General features: G+C 37.7%; 2 protein-coding genes across 5 annotated transcripts in view; one reads left to right on the top strand and one right to left on the bottom strand.

The window, feature by feature from the left end:
* Positions 1-243: 243 nt before the first annotated feature.
* LOC107549884 (F-box/LRR-repeat protein 20-like) lies at positions 244-17,190 on the bottom strand. Its single transcript, XM_016231065.1, has 15 exons — positions 16,944-17,190; positions 12,920-12,981; positions 12,632-12,686; positions 12,251-12,325; positions 11,201-11,295; positions 9,420-9,488; positions 9,245-9,340; positions 9,036-9,162; positions 7,858-7,932; positions 7,309-7,439; positions 7,158-7,218; positions 6,982-7,026; positions 2,351-2,407; positions 1,944-2,156; positions 244-923 (listed from the first exon to the last, which is right to left on the bottom strand). Exons 1-15 carry the CDS (start codon positions 16,983-16,985, stop codon positions 816-818), a joined length of 1,311 nt encoding a protein of 436 aa, XP_016086551.1. The 5' UTR covers positions 16,986-17,190; the 3' UTR covers positions 244-815.
* Positions 17,191-19,148: 1,958 nt separating this feature from the next.
* LOC107549877 (cyclin-dependent kinase 12-like) overlaps positions 19,149-22,344 on the top strand; it is a 38,927-nt gene continuing 35,731 nt past the window's right edge. Inside the window, exons 1-2 of one of the 4 annotated variants that reach the window (XM_016231056.1) lie at positions 19,149-19,213; positions 20,661-21,743. In XM_016231056.1, the coding sequence (XP_016086542.1) occupies positions 20,686-21,743 (1,058 nt within the window). In that variant the 5' untranslated portion in view covers positions 19,149-19,213; positions 20,661-20,685. Of the gene's footprint in view, positions 19,214-19,870; positions 21,744-22,344 lie in introns of those variants that run through there. The other 3 variants (XM_016231055.1, XM_016231058.1, XM_016231054.1) reach the window with 3 other exon arrangements.

Raw genomic sequence — 22,344 nt, 5'->3', positions numbered from 1 at the left:
TGCCCTTCTCTGCATGATCACGAATGACAGATTTTCACACACACACACACGAGATGCTGTAATCTCATGCATGACACACACTCATCAGCTCAATACAGTTCCCGTTTTCCCGCTCACCTAAATCTTTAACCTCACATCTGCTCCTGCATCTCCACTGGCCAGCTGAAACTCCGAAGAGGTTTTCAGGTAAAGACTGAAAGAAAAAAAAGAAAAAAAAAAAAGCAAGACTCGGAAGACTATCATGCTTCAAAAATATTCATTCTCTGCTCTAAGTTTAACAAAGCCACTGAGAGCAACACAGACAGAGAGAAAGAGAGAATCTGTGTGTATGTATGTGAGAGATGTGTCTGAATGCGTGTTCAAAGCTGGGTTCCTCAGGGGCTCACAGGTTAAAGACCACCGTTACTGTGTGTTATAGACGAGGCATGAATCCATAAGCTGGTTACCGTGTGATCGTCTCCTGTTTACCATGATCTTGAATCAAATTGAGCTGGTCCATCCAAAAACAAAGAACATCAGCGACTGCATAACCACAATGACGTTTTGTAGTGGCCGTATATTTCTCATAAAGGCCCCACTGTTCTCTTCTCCAAATAGTTTCTGATGAACAAAGTAGCACATTCCCCAAATCGTCCACTTTAATTACCATAAAAGTCTTGTATAAAGCCATTGAATGGACTGTAGTGTTGATTAAAGCTCATGACTGGGTGTCGGGTGTCTCTCCGTCACTCCCATCCGATCTTACCGGGGACCCACCAGCATGTGCTCTAGGTAGATCAGGGGGTGAGAGGTCAAGATGCATAGTCCCTTTTACATCATAGAAGGATACAGCAGCGACAGAATCTCTGGCGGCTTCCGCCCACCGATGGAGGCGGAGTCACGGGTGCAAAGTAGGCGTGAACTTTAATGTTGGGCAAGTGAGTCTACAGAGGATGCAAGAAAAAAGGAAAATGATTCAAAAAATTGTGGATGTACACCTGGCAGGAAGCTCACTAGCATATGATAACTTCCCGCCCTGGAAGACTGCTTATTTATGAAAAATAGTGAATGCTAAAATGTTAAAACTCAGTGTTACCATAAATAAACGTCAACAGACACAGCAATTCTGCATGGTGGCAAAAACAACCAAAGTTTAAACTGATACATGTTAGATAGATAATATCTATCCATTTTGAGATTGTAAGCACAGGTTGATGACTGTGCTGTGTTAGCGCCCTCTTGTGTCAAAATCAGTGCTGCTATTCTCACAAGTAGTTTGTTAACTAAAACTGAAACTAAATAAACTATAAATATTAGATGAAAAACTTAAAAATTAGAATAGAAAATATGCTAAAATGACTAAAACAGGGAAAAAAGTTAATTAGAAATATGTTTTTAAACAATAAAAACAGCAAAAGCACAAATTACATTAAAAAAAGACAAAAATGTGAATAAAAGCCAACTCAAAATATTAATACTATAATAGTCAATGGATAGTAAACAATTTTTTTTGTGTTCTGGTATTTTTTTTAATACATTGTATAAAATGCTAATTTATAGAATGGGTTTGTTTTAGGTTATAAAAATATGTGCAATATTTCAAAACCAATCCTACAATTACAATTTAACTATAATTTAGTTAAAATAACAACAACAAAAATTCTAGGTAAATTTATGTAAATACTAAGGACAATTATTTGAAAAACATTTTTAAATTAACTAATCTCTCCAGTTACATTTATATTTGCTCCACTTTTTTTTTTATTATGAACTGAACCAAAATCACAGTGAATGATCCCAATTTGCATGATGCATCACCCAATTTAGTCAAACATTTACACTTGTAATATTTTCTTAAACCCAATTCTTGGGACCATACTGAGCACTGCAATCTATACCCTAAAAGGTTTTATTTTTAGGAACATCCACAAGATTCGAAAGAATAACACACTGCAGGGCTTTACCCTCAAGCGCTTGATGCCGGCGCGGGTGATCTGTTGACAGTCGTACAGCTCGATGCGGTCCAGGCTGTGACAGGTTTTCAGATGCTCTAAAGACGCGTCTGTAATGAGCGGGCAGTTGTCGAGCTCGATCACCTCCAGTCGGTCGTGAGCACAGGGTCCGCTGCCCAGCTGCCTGATGCCATCATCAGTGATGAGCTCACAGTGAGACAAACTCTGAGATCCAAACACATAAACAAGTCCATAACACTCAAAGTAACTGCAATTAATCACATTTATGAAGATTTGTGGAGAAAAGCCCTGATAAAGATAGCTTGGAGGCGCATTTAGAAAACAGAATTTTCATTTGATGCGGACTTTAAAATATGCAGTGTAATTTGTTTTGTACACTTTTGTGTTTTAATCCTTACCAGAACCTGGAGTCGAGGGCAGTGTATAGATAGCTGGATGAGCGTTCCATCTGTAATCTATAGAGAAAATAGAGTAAGTAAATAAAGAAAATAAAGCCACGAGTTTTTAATGTGATAATTACATTGTTGTATGTTTGCATCGATTTCTGTCCAAAATAACATACAAAATCATTTGAGTAATAATATTAACAATAATTATACATTTCAAAATATATAGTTATATATAAAATACAAAACAGGAAATAATATTAAGAACTTGTCATCTTTAATTTAAAGGGATAGTTCACCCAAAAATGAAAATTTTATGTTTATCTGCTTACCCCCAGGGCATCCAAGATGTAGGTGACTTTGTTTCTTCAGTAGAACACAAACTGAGATTTTTAACTCAAACCGTTGCAGTCTGTCAGTCCTATAAATGGCAGTCAATGGGCTCCACGGCTTTGAGAGTCAAAAAAACATACACAGACAAAACCAAATTAAACCCTGCGGCTTGTGACGATACATTGAGGTCTTAAGACACGAAACATTCGGTCTGTGCAAGAAACTGAACAGTATTTATATCATTTTTTTACCTCTGATCCACTGCAATGTCCAACTGTCCTGAGCGCGTTCACAATATCCTGCGCGTGACGCGTGTACGTGCTCTAGCATAGTAGACATAGATATACATAGATATAGATGCCTCAGTGACGGTTTCTATGAGCCGCGATACGTTCCAAAATGGCTGACGCGTCAACGTATCTGGAGCGGTCGAATAGGGCATCTATACACATCTATGATAGTAGACGCATGCGCGGAAGCGATCTGTCGCGCGTATACGTCACTCATTATTTACACAGTGCAGAGAGATTGTGGACGTGTTCACTGGCACTGCGATGATCTAAAGATATTTAGAAGTACAGGTCATCACAATGGAAGACGATTTTGATATATCACCAGACAACGTGGAATTTTTTTTGCCCGACCGTATTTATTTGACGTCACGCGCCGGATGTTGTGAACGCGCTCAGGACAGTTGGACATTGCGGTGGATCAGATGTAAAAAATTATATAAATACTGTTCGGTTTCTTGCACAGACCGATCGTTTCGTGTCTTAAGACCTCAATGTATCATCACAAGCCGCAGGGTTTCATTTGGTTTTGTTTGTGTATGTTTTTTTGACTCTCAAAGCCGTGGAGCCCATTGACTGCCATTATATGACTGACAGACTGCAACGGTTTGAGTTAAAAATCTCAGTTTGTGTTCTACTGAAGAAACAAAGTCACCTACATCTTGGATGCCCTGGGGGTAAGCAGATAAACATCACATTTTAATTTTTGGGTGAACTATCCCTTTAAGATAAGACCACTAATAAAAGTATATTTTATGATCTAGGTGGTACTCAAGATATGAAAGCCTGTTTTTGCCATGGAATAAAAATAATTGAAAAGAAAAAAGGTAATTGCAACTTGCAGCATCAAAATTCTGAATTTTTTCTTGCAATTCTGAGAAAAAAAAGAACTGCAAGATGTAAACTCAGAATTGAGGCATGAACTGCAATTAAAAAAAAGTCAAAATTCTGATTTATAACTTGCAATTCTATGTTTAAACAGTATCTCTCAAATCCTAATTTTATCCCCAAGAATTATGAGAAACAAAGTCGCACTTGTGAGACAAAAAGTCGCAATTTTTATGTTTAATTTCATGGCGGAAACAAGATTCCACATCTTGTAGTATTAAACAAAAACACAATGATAATAAAAACTAAAATTTTAATTTAAAAAAATACATTCAGGCTTACAATTTAAAACCTTTTCAAACATTTATACTCTGGAGCGGTCGAATAGGGCATCTATACACATCTATGATAGTAGATGCATGCGCGGAAGCGATCTGTCGCGCGTATACGTCACTCATTTTTTACACAGTGCAGAGAGATTGTGGACGTGTTCACTGGCACTGCGATGATCTAAAGATATTTAGAAGTACAGGTCATCACAATGGAAGACGATTTTGATATATCACCAGACAACGTGGAATTTTTTTTGCCCGACCGTATTTATTTGACGTCACGCGCCGGATGTTGTGAACGCGCTCAGGACAGTTGGACATTGCGGTGGATCAGATGTAAAAAATTATATAAATACTGTTCGGTTTCTTGCACAGACCGATCGTTTCGTGTCTTAAGACCTCAATGTATCGTCACGAGCCGCAGGGTTTCATTTGGTTTTGTTTGTGTATGTTTTTTTGACTCTCAAAGCCGTGGAGCCCATTGACTGCCATTATATGACTGACAGACTGCAACGGTTTGAGTTAAAAATCTCAGTTTGTGTTCTACTGAAGAAACAAAGTCACCTACATCTTGGATGCCCTGGGGGTAAGCAGATAAACATCACATTTTAATTTTTGGGTGAACTATCCCTTTAAGATAAGACCACTAATAAAAGTATATTTTATGATCTAGGTGGTACTCAAGATATGAAAGCCTGTTTTTGCCATGGAATAAAAATAATTGAAAAGAAAAAAGGTAATTGCAACTTGCAGCATCAAAATTCTGAATTTTTTCTTGCAATTCTGAGAAAAAAAAGAACTGCAAGATGTAAACTCAGAATTGAGGCATGAACTGCAATTAAAAAAAAGTCAAAATTCTGATTTATAACTTGCAATTCTATGTTTAAACAGTATCTCTCAAATCCTAATTTTATCCCCCAGAATTATGAGAAACAAAGTCGCACTTGTGAGACAAAAAGTCGCAATTTTTATGTTTAATTTCATGGCGGAAACAAGATTCCACATCTTGTAGTATTAAACAAAAACACAATGATAATAAAAACTAAAATTTTAATTTAAAAAAATACATTCAGGCTTACAATTTAAAACCTTTTCAAACATTTATAAGGTCTTTGTTTTTATGATTTGGAAAATATTACTCAAAGAATGAGCTGTTTGTATGAATTAGATTTTTATTTTATAATTTATTCTATTTAACTAATCAAAGGTAATAAACACATATTATTATAAAAAGATCAAATTCCTTTTTTATATATAGAAAATAATCCATACTTTTCAAGTCTCCATTCAAATTTCACCCATTTCAAAATGTTACTAGATTTATTTTCCGCAAAAGTGACTAATCACTTCAGTGGGCAACAAAAAATATTTTATAGAGGGTTTTATCAAATGCAATGTTCTTCATGTAGAATTAATATAATTTAATACTGTTTTTAAAACATTATTATGCGTTACTCTCAATGCCAACCCATTGTGACTCACCTGTACACACTCTTCTAAATCCATCTTTTCTAATTCATGACAACTCTGGAAAAAATGAAAGCGTGAGAGAAAATAAGAGGAAACGGCACGCTGGATTTGTGTTGTTAGAAGCTCTGGAGGATCAGCACAGATGGAGGTCTGAGCTGTAATTTATTTGACGTCACGCGCCGGATGTTGTGAACGCGCTCAGGACAGTTGGACATTGCGGTGGATCAGATGTAAAAAATTATATAAATACTGTTCGGTTTCTTGCACAGACCGATCGTTTCGTGTCTTAAGACCTCAATGTATCGTCACGAGCCGCAGGGTTTCATTTGGTTTTGTTTGTGTATGTTTTTTTGACTCTCAAAGCCGTGGAGCCCATTGACTGCCATTATATGACTGACAGACTGCAACGGTTTGAGTTAAAAATCTCAGTTTGTGTTCTACTGAAGAAACAAAGTCACCTACATCTTGGATGCCCTGGGGGTAAGCAGATAAACATCACATTTTAATTTTTGGGTGAACTATCCCTTTAAGATAAGACCACTAATAAAAGTATATTTTATGATCTAGGTGGTACTCAAGATATGAAAGCCTGTTTTTGCCATGGAATAAAAATAATTGAAAAGAAAAAAGGTAATTGCAACTTGCAGCATCAAAATTCTGAATTTTTTCTTGCAATTCTGAGAAAAAAAAGAACTGCAAGATGTAAACTCAGAATTGAGGCATGAACTGCAATAAAAAAAGTCCAAATTCTGATTTATAACTTGCAATTCTATGTTTAAACAGTATCTCTCAAATCCTAATTTTATCCCCCAGAATTATGAGAAACAAAGTCGCACTTGTGAGACAAAAAGTCGCAATTTTTATGTTTAATTTCATGGCGGAAACAAGATTCCACATCTTGTAGTATTAAACAAAAACACAATGATAATAAAAACTAAAATTTTAATTAAAAAAAATACATTCAGGCTTACAATTTAAAACCTTTTCAAACATTTATAAGGTCTTTGTTTTTATGATTTGGAAAATATTACTCAAAGAATGAGCTGTTTGTATGAATTAGATTTTTATTTTATAATTTATTCTATTTAACTAATCAAAGGTAATAAACACATATTATTATAAAAAGATCAAATTCCTTTTTTATATATAGAAAATAATCCATACTTTTCAAGTTCCTTCTCTTTAGAGTCTCCATTCAAATTTCACCCATTTCAAAATGTTACTAGATTTATTTTCCGCAAAAGTGACTAATCACTTCAGTGGGCAACAAAAAATATTTTATAGAGGGTTTTATCAAATGCAATGTTCTTCATGTAGAATTAATATAATTTAATACTGTTTTTAAAACATTATTATGCATTACTCTCAATGCCAACCCATTGTGACTCACCTGTACACACTCTTCTAAATCCATCTTTTCTAATTCATGACAACTCTGGAAAAAATGAAAGCGTGAGAGAAAATAAGAGGAAACGGCACGCTGGATTTGTGTTGTTAGAAGCTCTGGAGGATCAGCACAGATGGAGGTCTGAGCTGTGCAGTGTGTTTGTGGGATGGTTTACTCACCCGTGCTAGTGAGGTGAAGCCTACATCTGTAAGCTGAGAGCAGCGAGCCACCTCTAATATTCTACACAGACACAGAGATCAATGATGCATCGTTTGAAAGAGGAGAAAAACTGGCTTATGGGGGATTGCAGCTGATGTGTGGGTTACACACCTGAGGCGAGGGCAGTTTTGGCCCAAGGCATTGAGAATAGCGTCTGTGATGTTTGCACAGCCCGACACACATAAAGACTGCAGCCGATGGCACCCGCGACAGATGGTTATGAGACCTTCATCTGTGATCTGCTGCTCGATTCACACACACAGACAGAGCTGCATGAGGAACTCATCCGCAGGACATATTCACACCCGACCCCTGTACGACTGAATGTGTGTGACTTACTGAACACGTCTGCAAATTGAGTGAGACCAGCTCTGGACAGTGTGCTCCAATATGCTGAAGTGCTTCATCCTCCAACTATTAAGAGAGAGAACATAAGAGAGAGAGACAGATAATGAATGGATTTAAAGGGACAGTTCACCCAAAAATAAAACTTGTGTCCTTATTTACTCACCCTCGCGATGGCACCCGCGACAGATGGTTATGAGACCTTCATCTGTGATCTGCTGCTCGATTCACACACACAGACAGAGCTGCATGAGGAACTCATCCGCAGGACATATTCACACCCGACCCCTGTACGACTGAATGTGTGTGACTTACTGAACACGTCTGCAAATTGAGTGAGACCAGCTCTGGACAGTGTGCTCCAATATGCTGAAGTGCTTCATCCTCCAACTATTAAGAGATAGAACATAAGAGAGAGAGACAGATAATGAATGGATTTAAAGGGACAGTTCACCCAAAAATAAAACTTGTGTCCTTATTTACTCACCCTCATGTTGTTTCATGCATATTTATTTTTACATAGAATACAAAATGAGGCATTTTGCAGAATTGATGACAACTATTACCATAAAATTATACATTATGGCGTTTTTTTTGTCTTTTTTTGTCCCTGCCAGGTTGCCATTGTATGAAAACCCCCAGTTTTTCAACAACAGTTAGCCCCGATGTTAACACATGAATCACATTTTTTAGGTTATCTGACAAATCTTTTTTTTTTTTTTCTTTGTAACCACTGTGGCCTAATTCAATATGTGCTTCAATTTTTATATTGTCATTTTATTTATTTTAGTTTAAGTATCAGCTAATTTGTTATGTGCTTTTGTCTTTTTTTTATTTTATTATATTTCTATATAAATTCATTTTCTTTTAGTATCTACTTTCAATTAACTGACAAAACAACATTTCTAATTTAAAAAAAAATTTGGTTTGTTTGTTTTTGCATCAAAAATTTTTATATTTATTTTATTTCTGCTTAATTTAACCTTTTGTTTAATTTGTTTTAATCAATGCATGCATCTGAGTCAGGGCTCTAGTACTTATTAGTATTCTGAATTACCTTTTCATTTTATGTTTTCAGTTTCATTTTAGTTTATATTTAAGTAATTTAGTTATGTGCTTTTTAATTCTTATAATATATATATACACACACATACATACATAATTTCAGTTTTAGCAATTACAAAATTTAGTAAGTATATAATTCAGTTAGTTGCCAAAGCAGCATTTCTAATTTTCGTTTCATCTTCTAAATTTCTTCTTTTCTTTCTTTCTTTATTTAAAGTCTTTCATCATAATATTAAAATTTTTCCTTTTTTACAGCATTATTTAAATTAGAAATAATTTATATATATATAAATGGGGGTGGGCAGTGCTAGTGGCACACACTGCACATTTAAAGATTTATTAAAAATCTATTTATAATTGTGTCTAAATAACACAGAAACGGTGGAAGAACAGCGAAGAAGGCTTGAACGTTGTGAAAGCACAATTACCTGTGTGCAGCCCTTGAGGAACAGGCCTTTGAGTCCTGGACAACATCTCACAAGCGCTTGTATGCCGTCTTTGGTCACCTGATCACACCACGAGATGTTCAGCTGCTCTAGCAACGGACAGCCCTCGCTAAAATGACACAGACAGAGTCATTTAGCCCTAGAGAAGCGTTTTGCATAACCAGCAAGTGTGTGCATCTGCGAACGCTGACCTCAGAGCTTTGAGGGACAGGTTTGTGATTGAGGTGCAGGAGGCAAGATCCAAGTGCTTCAGTTTGGGACAAAATTTACTCAAGCTGTTACAGGTACTGCAAAAAGAAAGAAAGAAAGGAGGAAGTTCAACAGAAATCAACAAACATTAACACACACATCACATCTTTCACTCACCTGTCAGTGATCTTGGTGCAGCCATTGAGGCTGAGCAGCTCTATATTTCTGCAGTTCTGGGCAAACGTTCTGCGAGAGCCAAAAACACATTTTATATTAAACATTAAACAATGCTTGAATTTCCTTTCAAGTTGCAATAATGTCTTGAGTATAAACGTAGCGTCTTTCAGAATGGAAAGCAGACAAGATTGCTAAAGTGAATGTTAAAGCTGCAGTCTACTTTCTTGACAGGCCTATTTGCATAAAGTAATAAAATAAACTGAAGTGTTTTTGCTCTAAACTATAAACGTAAGGTTTGCATACACGGCAAATCTTAAATGTACTTAAATGCAAAGGCACAATAAGCAAATTCAGCTGGTTTTTTTATGTCGTTAAACCAGAAGTCAAAATTATTGACAGGAAGAAAGTATTTCTGGTTGGTCAGACTTTTTTTGCTGTAGAGTTGACAAAAAGATTCTCACAACACCTATTTCAGTGATATCTGTCAGTTAATAGGGATATTTGTCACTGACAGCATTTTTAATGCAGTGCAGCCATTGAGGCTGAGCAGCTCTATATTTCTGCAGTTCTGGGCAAACGTTCTGCGAGAGCCAAAAACACATTTTATATTAAACATTAAACAATGCTTGAATTTCCTTTCAAGTTGCAATAATGTCTTGAGTATAAACGTAGCGTCTTTCAGAATGGAAAGCAGACAAGATTGCTAAAGTGAATGTTAAAGCTGCAGTCTACTTTCTTGACAGGCCTATTTGCATAAAGTAATAAAATAAACTGAAGTGTTTTTGCTCTAAACTATAAACGTAAGGTTTGCATACACGGCAAATCTTAAATGTACTTAAATGCAAAGGCACAATAAGCAAATTCAGCTGGTTTTTTTATGTCGTTAAACCAGAAGTCAAAATTATTGACAGGAAGAAAGTATTTCTGGTTGGTCAGACTTTTTTTTGCTGTAGAGTTGACAAAAAGATTCTCACAACACCTATTTCAGTGATATCTGTCAGTTAATAGGGATATTTGTCACTGACAGCATTTTTAATGCCAAATACAAGCCCAAATATTGAACCGATCAAATGTACCATGTTCAAAAGTTTGGGGTGAGTACGATTTTTTTTTTTTTTTAAGATTTTTGAAAGAAGTCTAAAAAAAATTGTGGAAACAATATTGTGATATTGCTAAATATTACTGCTATTTAAAATAACTGTCTTATATTTGAATATTTTTACAAATTTTAATTTAATATAAATTGTAATTAATTCCTGTCATTGTAAAGCTGAATTTTCAGCATCATTACTCCAGTCTTCAGTCTCACATGATCCACCAGAAATCATGATAATATGCTGATGAAAAAAAAAAACTATTATTATTATTATCAATGTTGAAATCAGTTGTGCTGCTTAACATTTTTGGGGAAAGCGTGACGCATTTTTCACAATGCTTTGATTGCTTTTGCATTTATTTCAAACAGAAACATTATACATGTCTTTACTGTCATTTTTAAAAACAATTTAATCCAACATTTTTGAATAGAAGTATTACTTTCTTAAAAAAAAAAAAATTACTGACACCAAACTTCTGGACAGCAGTGTAAATTGCTTTGGATAAACCTTTTGTCAAATGCATACATCTAAACGTTAAAAAAAATAAAAATAAAAATAAATAAAAAAGAGTTCATTTATTGTGCCCCCATCTCCAAAAGGGTCTTCAAGAATGAATAGTTTCATCTTTTTGCTGTGAAAACGTGCTCATCATAGATGAGCATTCATCCACTCCCTCTTTCCCACCTGAGAGCGCTGTCTCCAACCCCCAGACATCCTCTAAGACTTAACTTCCTTAGGAAGCCTCCACACCGTTTTGAGATGTTCTCCACCACACGACCCTGTAAATAAAGACATGTTTTATGATCTTTAGCCACTTTTGTATTAAAGGGATAGTTCACCCAAAAATGACAATTCCGTCATTAATTACTCACCCTCATGTCATTCCAAACCCGTAAGACCTCCGTTCATCTTCGGAACACAAACTAATATATTTTTGATGAATTCTGAGAGCTCTCTGACCCTCCCATAGACAGCAAGGTAACTACCACGATCAAGGTCCAGAAACGTAGCGAGGAGATCGGTAAAATAATCCATGTGACATCAGGGGTTCAACCATAATTTTACGAAGCTATGAGAATACTTTTTGTGTGCAAAGAAAACAAAAATAACGACTTTATTCAACAATTCGTCTCCTCCGTGTCACCGTAGCGCCAATATCCGCTGGACGCAAACAGCGCATGTTGTTCTGTGTCAGCCGCACCATGTGGATCCGTGGTTTTACGTTCAACTCAAAGCACAAACAACGTAGAAAACGTATCCATGTGGTGCGGCTGACACAGCACAGCATACGCTGTTTACATTCAGTGGATACTCTCCAAAATGGCACCAGGGTGACGCGGAGGAGACGAATTGTTGAATAAAGTCGTTATTTTTGTTTCTTTTGCGCACAAAAAGTATTCTTGTAGCTTCGTAAAATTACGGTTGAACCCCTGATGTCACATTAATTATTTTACCGATCTCCTTGCTATGTTTCTGGACATTGATCGTGTAAGGACCCTTGCTGTCTATGAAGGGTCAGAGAGCTCTCGGAATTCATCAAAAATATATTAGTTTGTGTTCCGAAGATGAACGAAGGTCTTATGGGTTTGGAACGACATGAGGGTGAGTAATTAATGACAGAATTTTCATTTTCGGGTGAACTAACCCTTTAAATACTGCCTGAAATTCCTTGTGTTTTAGTACTCAGAACAAAATGTGGACTGTCCAGATTAAGAGCAACTACTGTCTACTAACCTCAATGTCTCTCTGGAAGTCAAAGAGGTCAATGCGCTGCCAGTTACTGCCATCCAGGGCTAACACGTTCCATGACTGAGAAAAGAGAGAGAAAATGAGAAACAGAAACCCAAGCCACTACGGATACATGTTCACTAAAAATATTATTCTAGAAGAGAATAATATTTTATTTCTCTCCATAGACAGCCATTCAAAAGTAGCTGTATATCCTGACAAAGTATCACTGCAAGCAATTCAATCCACTAAATATTTTACTGTTATAATAGATGTTTTGACAGGCTCTTAAAAGCGTGAAATGAGCAAATGTCAAAACAGAAACTTAACGTGCCACAAAGCACCAGTTTAATCTATAAAGTGCCTAGAAAAAAAACACACACTTACTCGTGAGACTTGTGCGCAGCGGCAAAGTGTGACTACATCCAGAAATGAGAAAATTCTGCAGAAAAACATCAGAACTATTAGCAAAACTCATTAACAGAAAGCTGTGATAGGAGAGTCATTAAAGTCTTCATTATTTCTGTTTGTTCGAAAACAAGTCTTTGCTCTAAAAACAGCAAAGACAGGGAGAGATGAAGAAGATCGAGATGATTAAGATTAACAAGACGACATTATTAAAATAAGGAAATGAAGCAGGAAGAGAGAGAAGTGCTGAATGGCTTTCACACCAACCGTAACAACAGTTCCTTCGGCAGCTTCTTGTTGATAACAGCCTCGTCATTATTGGAGAACATCTGAGGAGACAGAAAGACATGCATTTATAAAACTGTGTGGCTCATGAGTTCAAAGGTCAACAACAGGGTTTTACAGTTTGTGTGCTACAGCAAATCACACACTTTCAACAATACAACAAGAAGTCAATAATGACCACAAGGTTGAAGTGTCTTTTATATTCTTATGTGAGCAGAACAAGGTCCTTTAAAGCATTATGTAGACATCAAATTAAGTTACGTTTGCTTTATGTATCAAACAATGAAATTATGAAAAGAGTGCATCAAATCTATTTTAACTTTCAAGTTACACAAATGTCAGTTACTGCTTCCTAAAATGTGCAGCAATGGATTAACAATAATGTCTAATTAGCTTTTATTTTTATATTTTCAGTTCATAATCAAATCACCTGCTCAGCAATGGATCCTCTGCAGTGAATGGGTGCCGTCAGAATGAGAGTCCATAAAGCTGATACAAACAACAATTCACATGACTCCAGTTTCCACAAAAAGCTGTGTGTTTGTAAGAAACAAATTCATAATTTTTATCAGCTGTTTGGACTCTCATTCTGACGGCACCCATTCACTGCAGAGGATCCACTGGTGAGCAAGTGATGTAATGCTAAATTTCTCCAAATTTGTTCTGATGAAGAAAAACTCATCTACATCTTGGATAGCCTTAAGGGGGTAAGTAAATTTTTTATCTAATTTTGGAGTAACTACTCCTATAAAGTAGACATAATATTTCAAGGTAAAGATCCTTTTTTATTATTTTGTCACTTTCTGTATATTGGCAGTAGTGCAGAATGTATTTTAACATTGAAACAATTACACAAATCTAATTTTTCTGTGAAAAAAAAGTTTTTTATCAAAAGTTTTTTTTGCATATAGAATTTTGCCCTACAGGCTTGACTTTGTGCCAAATATGCTACATGAAATTAACACCAGAGGTCTTATCTTGCTCCCATTAAACCACAAAACCTTTTTTCCAAGTGGTAACAAGAGATACAGATTGTCCTGCTGAATAATTCAGACCGGACCGGATGTTCCCTCTTTTTAAGAAGTGTCTACCTCACATCCAAGAATAGTGGAGCGCACATACATTGTTTCTGTGTGCACTGGCCAGTCCATTGTTAAAATACAAAAACACTGATTTCTTTTTCTAAGCCCATCTTGATCTGAACAAGAATTTGATCCCAGCAGTCTGATCAGTCAAAAAGATGAAACTATTCATTCTTGAAAACCCATTTGGAGATGGGGGTACAAAAAAAATGAACTTTTTTTTTTACATTTGCATGTATGCATTTGACAAAAGGTTTATCCAAAGCAATTTACACTGCTGTCCAGAAGTTTGGGGTCAGCAATTTTTTTTTTGAAGAAAGTAATACTTTTATTCAAAAATGTTGGATTAAATTGTTTTTAAAAATGACAGTAAAGACGTGTATAATGTTTCTGTTTGAAATAAACGCAAAAGCAATCAAAGCATTGTGAAAAATGCGTCACAGAAAATGTATCACAGATAATGACACGGTTGAACAAGATCGTTGGAATCACTTTCAGAATGAAGAACATATAAAGCATTGACGGCCAATCAGAATCCATCTGACATTAAAGAGATCAAGCATTTAAAGCAGCAGGAGACATAACTGCAGTGTGTGCTTATAATAAACAGAAAGTTACCGTACATTAGTGTGGACGCTAATATAGTTACTGTCATCTTAATGGTTCGTTTTTGGTGTGAACGGGCCTTTAGTCATATTTTTTACAGCTTCACAACTCCAGAGACTGTCATTGTAAAGGAAAAACTGCTTAGACATTGTTAAAAATCTTCTAGTGTTACAAAGAAAGAAAGTAAGTCATTACAGGTTTGAAATTACATGAGGGGGAGTAAATGATGACTGAACTTTCATTTTTGGGTGAACGGTCCCTTTAAAGCATTGACTCACATTTGTGTTGTTCCTCTTTCTTTTCCCCCATCCATGCTGTATGGGGCGACTTTCCTTCGGTTTGTTTAAGGATGAGCCATGTGATGTCTGACTGCAAACTGTTACAAACCAGGAATGATTGATCACTTGTTTCCGGCTCATCTGAAACACTGTATATCGCCAGATGACTTTTCTCATGACCAGATCCCTTTTATATATCTAAATGTCTCCAGTAAAAAGTGACTCACTTCCTTTTACATGTAATGCAACAGCTTCTAGTGCTCTGATCGGCCCGGATATCTGTTGACCCATAAACAACCCCATTTCCTCAGTAACACTGTCAAGAGTATCCAAATTACAACGGCACATTTGCAGGCAGTCTAAAAATCCCAGTGTGGCACAGTAATAAAACTGTTGTATGCTATATCCCTATTTTCAGGCAATATTGCTACAATCAAGCAACTGGGCATAAGACGAGCTTGTCAGTTATTTGTAAATATAACTCTCATGCTGCTGTCACCAAAACAATGTCCAGATAATCACTCAGATCCTTAAAAAAAAGAAACAGGCCTAAGCCGGTAACAATGCAGTGCTTCTTAAATACTAATTACATTCATGTCTTTGCAATAGAAATACTGCAACTAGGCCTTGTATCTTAACAAAAACTAACCTAGTAATCATAATTTCCACTTAAATGTCCTGGTTATTATTGTAAAGTCATAATTATGGGAGGTCCTTCAAATGTTAATAAGCATGCTTCAGAATACGCATGTGGTTTTTATGGCATTTGTGTCTAGTATAAGTTATCAATAATGCATGAACTTTATCACAAATAAATGTATTATGATTATAACTACTGAGTGCTTATTTAATAATTCCCATTCTTTTATACTTGGTGCAATGTCACTTTCACATCAGCCATGCTGAAATTGTTATCAGAAATTAAAATGTCATACAAAGAGGACAGTTAGTCTATGTAAAATGATTGGTGATTTGTCAGTAATGTCACGCCCTGAATGGTTCAAATGGCTTTTAAAGTCGTGTCTACTGTGTATAGAGAGTTAAACACCTGGTGGAAACTGGACACCATGGTATATTTTGGTTAGGATAGGATTGTATTCCAACATATTACAGGGTAGATCAACACTGGGGCACTACATAACAAAATATTCTTTAGTAACTGCCTACAATGCATTCACTTTGACATTGCATGTCTACATCTGCTCTTTAAGAGCAACTACCCCCGATATTAAAGCATAGCATCAATGCCATATGCCTCAACACTACGGCTGTGTGTCAACCCTAGTAAGCCGCCTACCTAGACAGCATCACAGACGGCCAAAACTGCAGCACGCTGCTGATATGCCTCGAAAATGCAGTCTAAGTAGTCAGCTCACTAAGTTTTGAGGCACACCCGATGTAAACACAGTAATAACTTGTTTAAACACGGTTGGTCTTGCGTCTTCGAGGGAAGCAACAAACTAAATGTTTGCGTAAACAGGCCCAACTGTCCTATGTAGTAAAGAGTTGTGATGCGCTTGTGTTTTTACGCGTAAAGGCCCGTGTATATATATCCAGCTTTTGTTTTGGCCGGCTGTTTTTCCCCACTTCAGCCTGTGGGCCTACCACCATTATCTGTCTCCTATAATCTCAGCTAACCAGTTTAATTGAGAAAAGCCATCGAAACGTAGATCCCAACCTACTGTTGCTTCGCGTAAATAACAGAGAAATATTAAAGCACCTTTTGTGGTTGAGCTTGGAACAATGGTTGTGTTTATACAATCCGACACAAAGTAGACCTGACAAGAAACTAAATATAGCGACTTGAAAGAGACATAACACCGGATTTGGTGTTGCCTTTAGTCAACATACATTACTGAACGTGTTTTACAGACTGACAAGTGCTTAGAAGAGCTGAACTCATGTGTATGACTGCGGAAGCTCGGCCTCTTCTACTGCAACAACACTCATAATCCTCAATGATTTAAGACGTTTAGGAGTAAAAGCGCACGATTATTTACATCGACATGTCAATCTGCCAAATAAACAGTGGCTACTCGCCTCAAAGCGACTCCGAGAGACGCCGTTCACCTCCTTGCCCATCCCGAACACTGCACAGTCGGTCAACCGGAGAGGAAACGCGCGTCCGGTTGTTAAAAGGTGGCAGCTGCGTCGGTGCCGCCGGTTTCCGTCGAGCTCATGCCGTGTTTTCGCTTAATTTCCTCGCGTTTGTTATATGGCGAAGATGCAGAAGAGCCCCAGTGGTTGAAGAATGAACAAATCAAGCTTATCTCCTCCCCTTCACCACGACTAGATCTCAGACAGTTCCCCCATCTGTGAACTACACCTTATAGTCAATATTGTTCAATGTTCATAAATATTGCAGTTTCATCTGTCCATACGCATTTGTCAGACTGAATTCATTTTTAGCCACTTTAAAGCTATGTGTGGGAATGCACCTTTTAAGTTGGTTTGCCAACCGCCATTAAATCCTAAAAGAAGAAGAAGAAAGCTATGTGTGGTAGTCACCGCAATACAAGTCTCAAGTTATTGTCTGTGGACAACGTTCAACGTCTTAAAGGTCGAATTTAAGTCATTTTTGATCAGATATTACCAATTGTGTAGATGTCATATTACCAAGCTTGAAATAGTATCCATTTATAAAATATGTGAGCATCATTTCAGATGAATTCAATGCATTATTTATAGTTTGACACTAAAAGATTGTTTGTTTGGCGTCCTGAGGATATTAAGACATTTCTATGGGTCAATGTGTGCACAGTACTTGTGAAAAGTGCAATAGTTTGTCCTATTATAGTATGGAAAGTGTACAGACTGCAAATCATTTGTTTTCGTTATTGTTATGCTCGTTTCCGGGTTTGATGCGTTAGCCCCGCCTCCGGCGGCCGTAGCCAATAAAAACCCAAAGATTGTCTTCGTCATTTGACGTAATCGTGGTGGTAACACGAGGCAGCCTTTTCCCAAACAAACAAAAAAGATATAGATAAGAGTCACATTTTTCATGCTAAATCTTCTAATATTATTAGGTAAGTTTTACATACACAAATGTAAATGGGCAGAAAGGAAGCCCAGTATCTCCCACTTCAAAGTTGATTTGAGGATTCATTTTGAAACTCTTCAAGGTCTGTCAAATCTGAAAGCAACCAGAACTACAGACACGCTCAAAGAACTAAACTCCTCTTTTCTATTGTGATTATTGATGTATACCCTCCTTATTATTTAGTATTTATTTATTTTTCTTTCTTTTTTCTTCCAGAAAACGTGAACACCATGTTTGTAACCTTTTGTTATACTTTTCAATGTTAATTGTTCAGCATATACAATTAATAATTTTTTTTTTTTTTTAGTTTTCCCAAACAAACGACACGGACTGGTTCAGCAACACGGTTACACATATCGAATTAAAGTCATGTCAGAGAAAATAAGTTCATATATTTATATTTGTATTACTATTATATTCACAATAATACATTTCAGCTCTTTACGCTGTATTTATGCGCAGAACTGTTAACAAATATTGGTCAAATGGAATGCTTTAGTAAACTGAAATCTTGCACATCTTCTAGATTTTATTCCAGACACAAATGTTAGAGAACTACCTCCTGACTCTATACAACTTCATGTATACATCCTAAAGGCACCAATCTAAAATATGTCTGAAGTTCTACTAATCGTAAAATACTGCCAATAAAGAGTAAAGACTTTAAAATACAAAATAAATAAATACAAATATTTAGAGAAAAGGTTATGTCTGTGTGTAGAGAGAGAGAGAGAGAGAGAGCGATTACAAAAAAAATCCACTTATCAATACAGAATAAATATTAAAACTTGAAGTCTGAAATCTTCATTTGTGTAAAAAAAAACTATAATCAAAATATACAAATGATTAACACATGTGATATAATGGGAAACTATTCAGTTCACGATGGCCTTTATGGCGTTTTAATTTAGAAGAAAAAAAACATGCAACATATAAACATAAAAAAGAATGCGGGGTAAAAAAAAAAAAAAAAAACATGATACACATTCAAATCACAACAAAATAATTACTTTCTCTGTTTCAGTACTTTGTTTCTGTAATGTTGTAACAAAGGATTTCGCGTTATAAATGCAACAGCCTTTATGTAAATACTAAAGCTCACTAGAAGACATTTCTCAGCATCAGCTGCGCTAGAGACTGGAACACGTTCTGACGTCATCTACGCGCGACGTAAACATCTGAAAATACCAAATACCGAGCGCTTTGGAAAATACTAAATTAATCAACTACAAATCCGGCATACATTCACCGCAGACGAATGCTTACGAAGGTGAAATTATACTGTATTAAATTGTGTTATCGCACAAGACTAAGACAACTAACGTTATAATTTTAGCATAATTAATTTATTAATGTAGACCTTTAGTTTTTCGGTCCATTGTTGTTATACTATTCATGGAAATTCATTATGTTGTTGTAATTTAAAGGACGCATTCTCTGTATTCATACGCGACGAGTGTAAAGTTGGCATAAACACTTAAATGCTTCTTGCGTATAGGTTGATATCACAGGTTTGCTCAGAAATTATGTAACTAACGTTTAACACGCTAAAGAAGAGTCTGTGACTTTACATCTGCTGCAATAAAATAAAGTCGGTCATTAATTTGTGTTTTGTCATATATTATTACAATTATTAAATGATCATTACATTAAAAAAAAATCGAATAAAATTGTATAATGCACCTTTTAAACCATAGGAATTAAAATGCGAAATTAAAAAGTGGAGCGCGACTGAAGGCGGGATACAGTTGCTTGCTTTTGATTGGCTGTCGCCTAGTTACCATGCAGATTGACCGCGATCATGTTCTAAAGAAGCAACGAGCAAGACGCGATTTAGTAACTTTATTTGTTTACAGTTTTGTTTACTACTTTCATACAACATATTAAAGTATTTCTGTGAAAATCCGTTATCCCGGAGGAAACCGAGTGTGGTATTTCCCTTTCCGTGGGACGGGCTATAACCGCGCATGCGCAGAAGAGGCTGCGCATAATTTTGGCTGTAATGGCTGAAGTGAATTCTCTCTGAATTCAGGGCCGTGGAGGGTTTTATATCCACGAACATCGCCCAATTTCTAGGTCTGGTTGCTTCCCAGAGCCGCTCAAGTGAACTGGAATCAATTTTAACACATAAATATGTGATCATTTCCGATGAATATGAAACTACAGAGAGTTTACACTCAACATTAAAGCGAATATGTGAACAAGAAGCAAGCGGGTCAAGTGTTATTTTCAGTTATGTGGGACAATATCCCTACACAGCGAGCTTTACTGCTTCAAAGCTCGGAAACCGTGTGCAAGGAGAGCTAAACGTCTGTTTAGGCTTTGATATCGAACAAGGATAAACAATCTAAAACAAGGACAGCCTGTATTTTTCTTCTTTCTTTTTGTCTTTTCGAGGAACGCTAGCTTAGCTAAAGCTAGCCGAGAGGCGCGAGCGCAATGCGCTGCTTGAGGCACCCTGGAAACGAGCAGTGATGCCTTCGTGAAGGACAATATCGTTAACAAAATCTTTGTTTTTGGCTTTATACTCTTGGATCTATTTCGACGCGATTCGGAGAAGACACGGGACCGGGGATGACTTGTGGATAACCTCTGCGCGTCGAATAGCGTGCGCATCTTTGTTTTGCTTCCCTCCGACGCTTCCGCCTGGCAAGATTTCACACTTTTACCCAACACTGAGCGATTTGTACTGTTCATGTGCTGTCTTGACCACTTAGGTCCGCGTCTCCGGAGGACAGAGGTATGCCTGGATCAGACCGCCTGCATGGGACCAAGAGGAAGGCTGAAGCGCTCTACCAGCAGCAGCTGCAGGCGGCCGGCGGCGGGGAAGGCCAGCCTTTGCACGCGGGCTCCGGTAGGCATCCCACCAAGACGGCGAGCTCGTCCGCTTCTTGCAAGTACAAACGAAACAAGTCCAAACACGAGGCCGAAACCGGCTCCGCGTGCGCTACCGCCGCGCCTCCAGCAGCGGGCGCCATCAAGCCTCTGGTGGAGTACGACGACATCAGCTCCGACTCGGACACGTTCCTGGACTCCCCCGCCACCGGGACACCGGCGGAGGGCAGGGACGCAGAACGCCTAGAGCGGTCGGACTACGGTGAAGCGGGGGTTGCGAAAGAGAACAGGACTCATAAACACAAGCGCTCCCGGAAGAAGTCCAAAGACCCGCATCGGGTCAGGGAGTGTGCGGAGAGGGCAGAGGGTGGCGGCTGCAGCAAGAAGGGCAGTAAAGACCGGGACAGAGCGAGCAAAGAGAGCCGCAAGAAGGCTAAGGAGAAGTCTAGCTCAGCTGCGTGCCTTGCATCCACATCCAGACGCTCAGGTGAGTCAGGTAGCAAAAGGCCCGGCGACTCTCTCTCATCAGGTGCGGTGCAGTCCGCTGTCAGTCTGAGCAGCAGCGCCTCCTCCGCCTCCTCCTCCATCAGCAAGGAAAGTGGCCGCTCGTCAAAATCGCGCAAAGACAAGCGGAGGAGCGAGGAGCATGAGGAGGACCGGAGCCATCGGAAGGCCGCCAAGAGCCACAAGTCGAGCCCTAAAGGGAAGGGTCAGTCCAGGAGAAGCGCAGCGGACAGTCCTTCCGCTGCGGAGCTCGAGAACAGCTACTCCTCCAAGCGCAGGGCTGCGAGCCCCAGTCCGTACAGGGAGCCTCCCAGGCGGAGCAGACAGAGGTCCGAGAGCCCTTATCGGAGGAGGAGGTCCTCAAGCCCAGAGAAGGATGGAAGTCCGTATGTGAGCAGAAAACACTCACCTGGCAGTCCTTACGGCAACCGACGCTCATCCAGCACCAGTCCAGTGTCCAGGTGAGAAAGCACACAAACACACACAGATCAGACAGTCCATGTGCATCATTTAGTCACTCCAGAGGTTTTGGACAGGTAGGAAGGTTATATTGCAATGGAAATGTCAAACCCAGTGACAGTGTTGGGGAGGTTACTTTGGAAATGTAATGGGTTACGGATTACAAGTTACTCTATCTAAAATGTAATAAGTAGTGTAACCACTTCAATTACTTTATTGATGTAATTGATTACTAATGTTGTCAACTATTAATCATTTTCAAACATGTGAACCAGGCAGGGTTAACCTTACAGTATTACTCAACACTTGATTTCTGTCACTTTCGAAATCCTTCAGCTCTTGAATTAAGATTATAATAATTTAATTTTAAAGCACAGCCACCACAAAAATAGACGTTAGCACCTCTTTTTTACTTTGAGATCATTCTGAGGTTGCATACAGATTTAAAGCCATAACAAGAAACTGTTTAATAGTCATGCTACTTTTTTTGAAATCAAATCTTTGCATATCTGTGACAGGAAACACTGGTATCTAAACAATGCTCTGGAAAGACCGTTAACCTGAAAAATAAAGCACATAAACCCAAATAGGAAATGAATCGGT

Source organism: Sinocyclocheilus grahami, unplaced genomic scaffold (assembly GCF_001515645.1).
Source record: "Sinocyclocheilus grahami isolate Dianchi unplaced genomic scaffold, SAMN03320097.WGS_v1.1 scaffold382.1, whole genome shotgun sequence".
In the NCBI taxonomy this organism is placed as follows: domain Eukaryota; kingdom Metazoa; phylum Chordata; class Actinopteri; order Cypriniformes; family Cyprinidae; genus Sinocyclocheilus; species Sinocyclocheilus grahami.
This window is presented reverse-complemented; position numbering and strand designations above follow the sequence as displayed.

Coding starts and splice junctions, on each gene's coding strand:
- LOC107549884 (XM_016231065.1), bottom strand. CDS start 16,985: ATGGGCAAGGAGGTGAACGGCGTCTCTCGGAGTCGCTTTGAG. Junction 7,933..9,035: donor TCCTCAAGGGCTGCACACAG/GTAATTGTGCTT, acceptor ATCTCTTAATAG/TTGGAGGATGAAGCACTTCA. Junction 7,027..7,157: donor GCTTCACCTCACTAGCACGG/GTGAGTAAACCA, acceptor CATTTTTTCCAG/AGTTGTCATGAATTAGAAAA.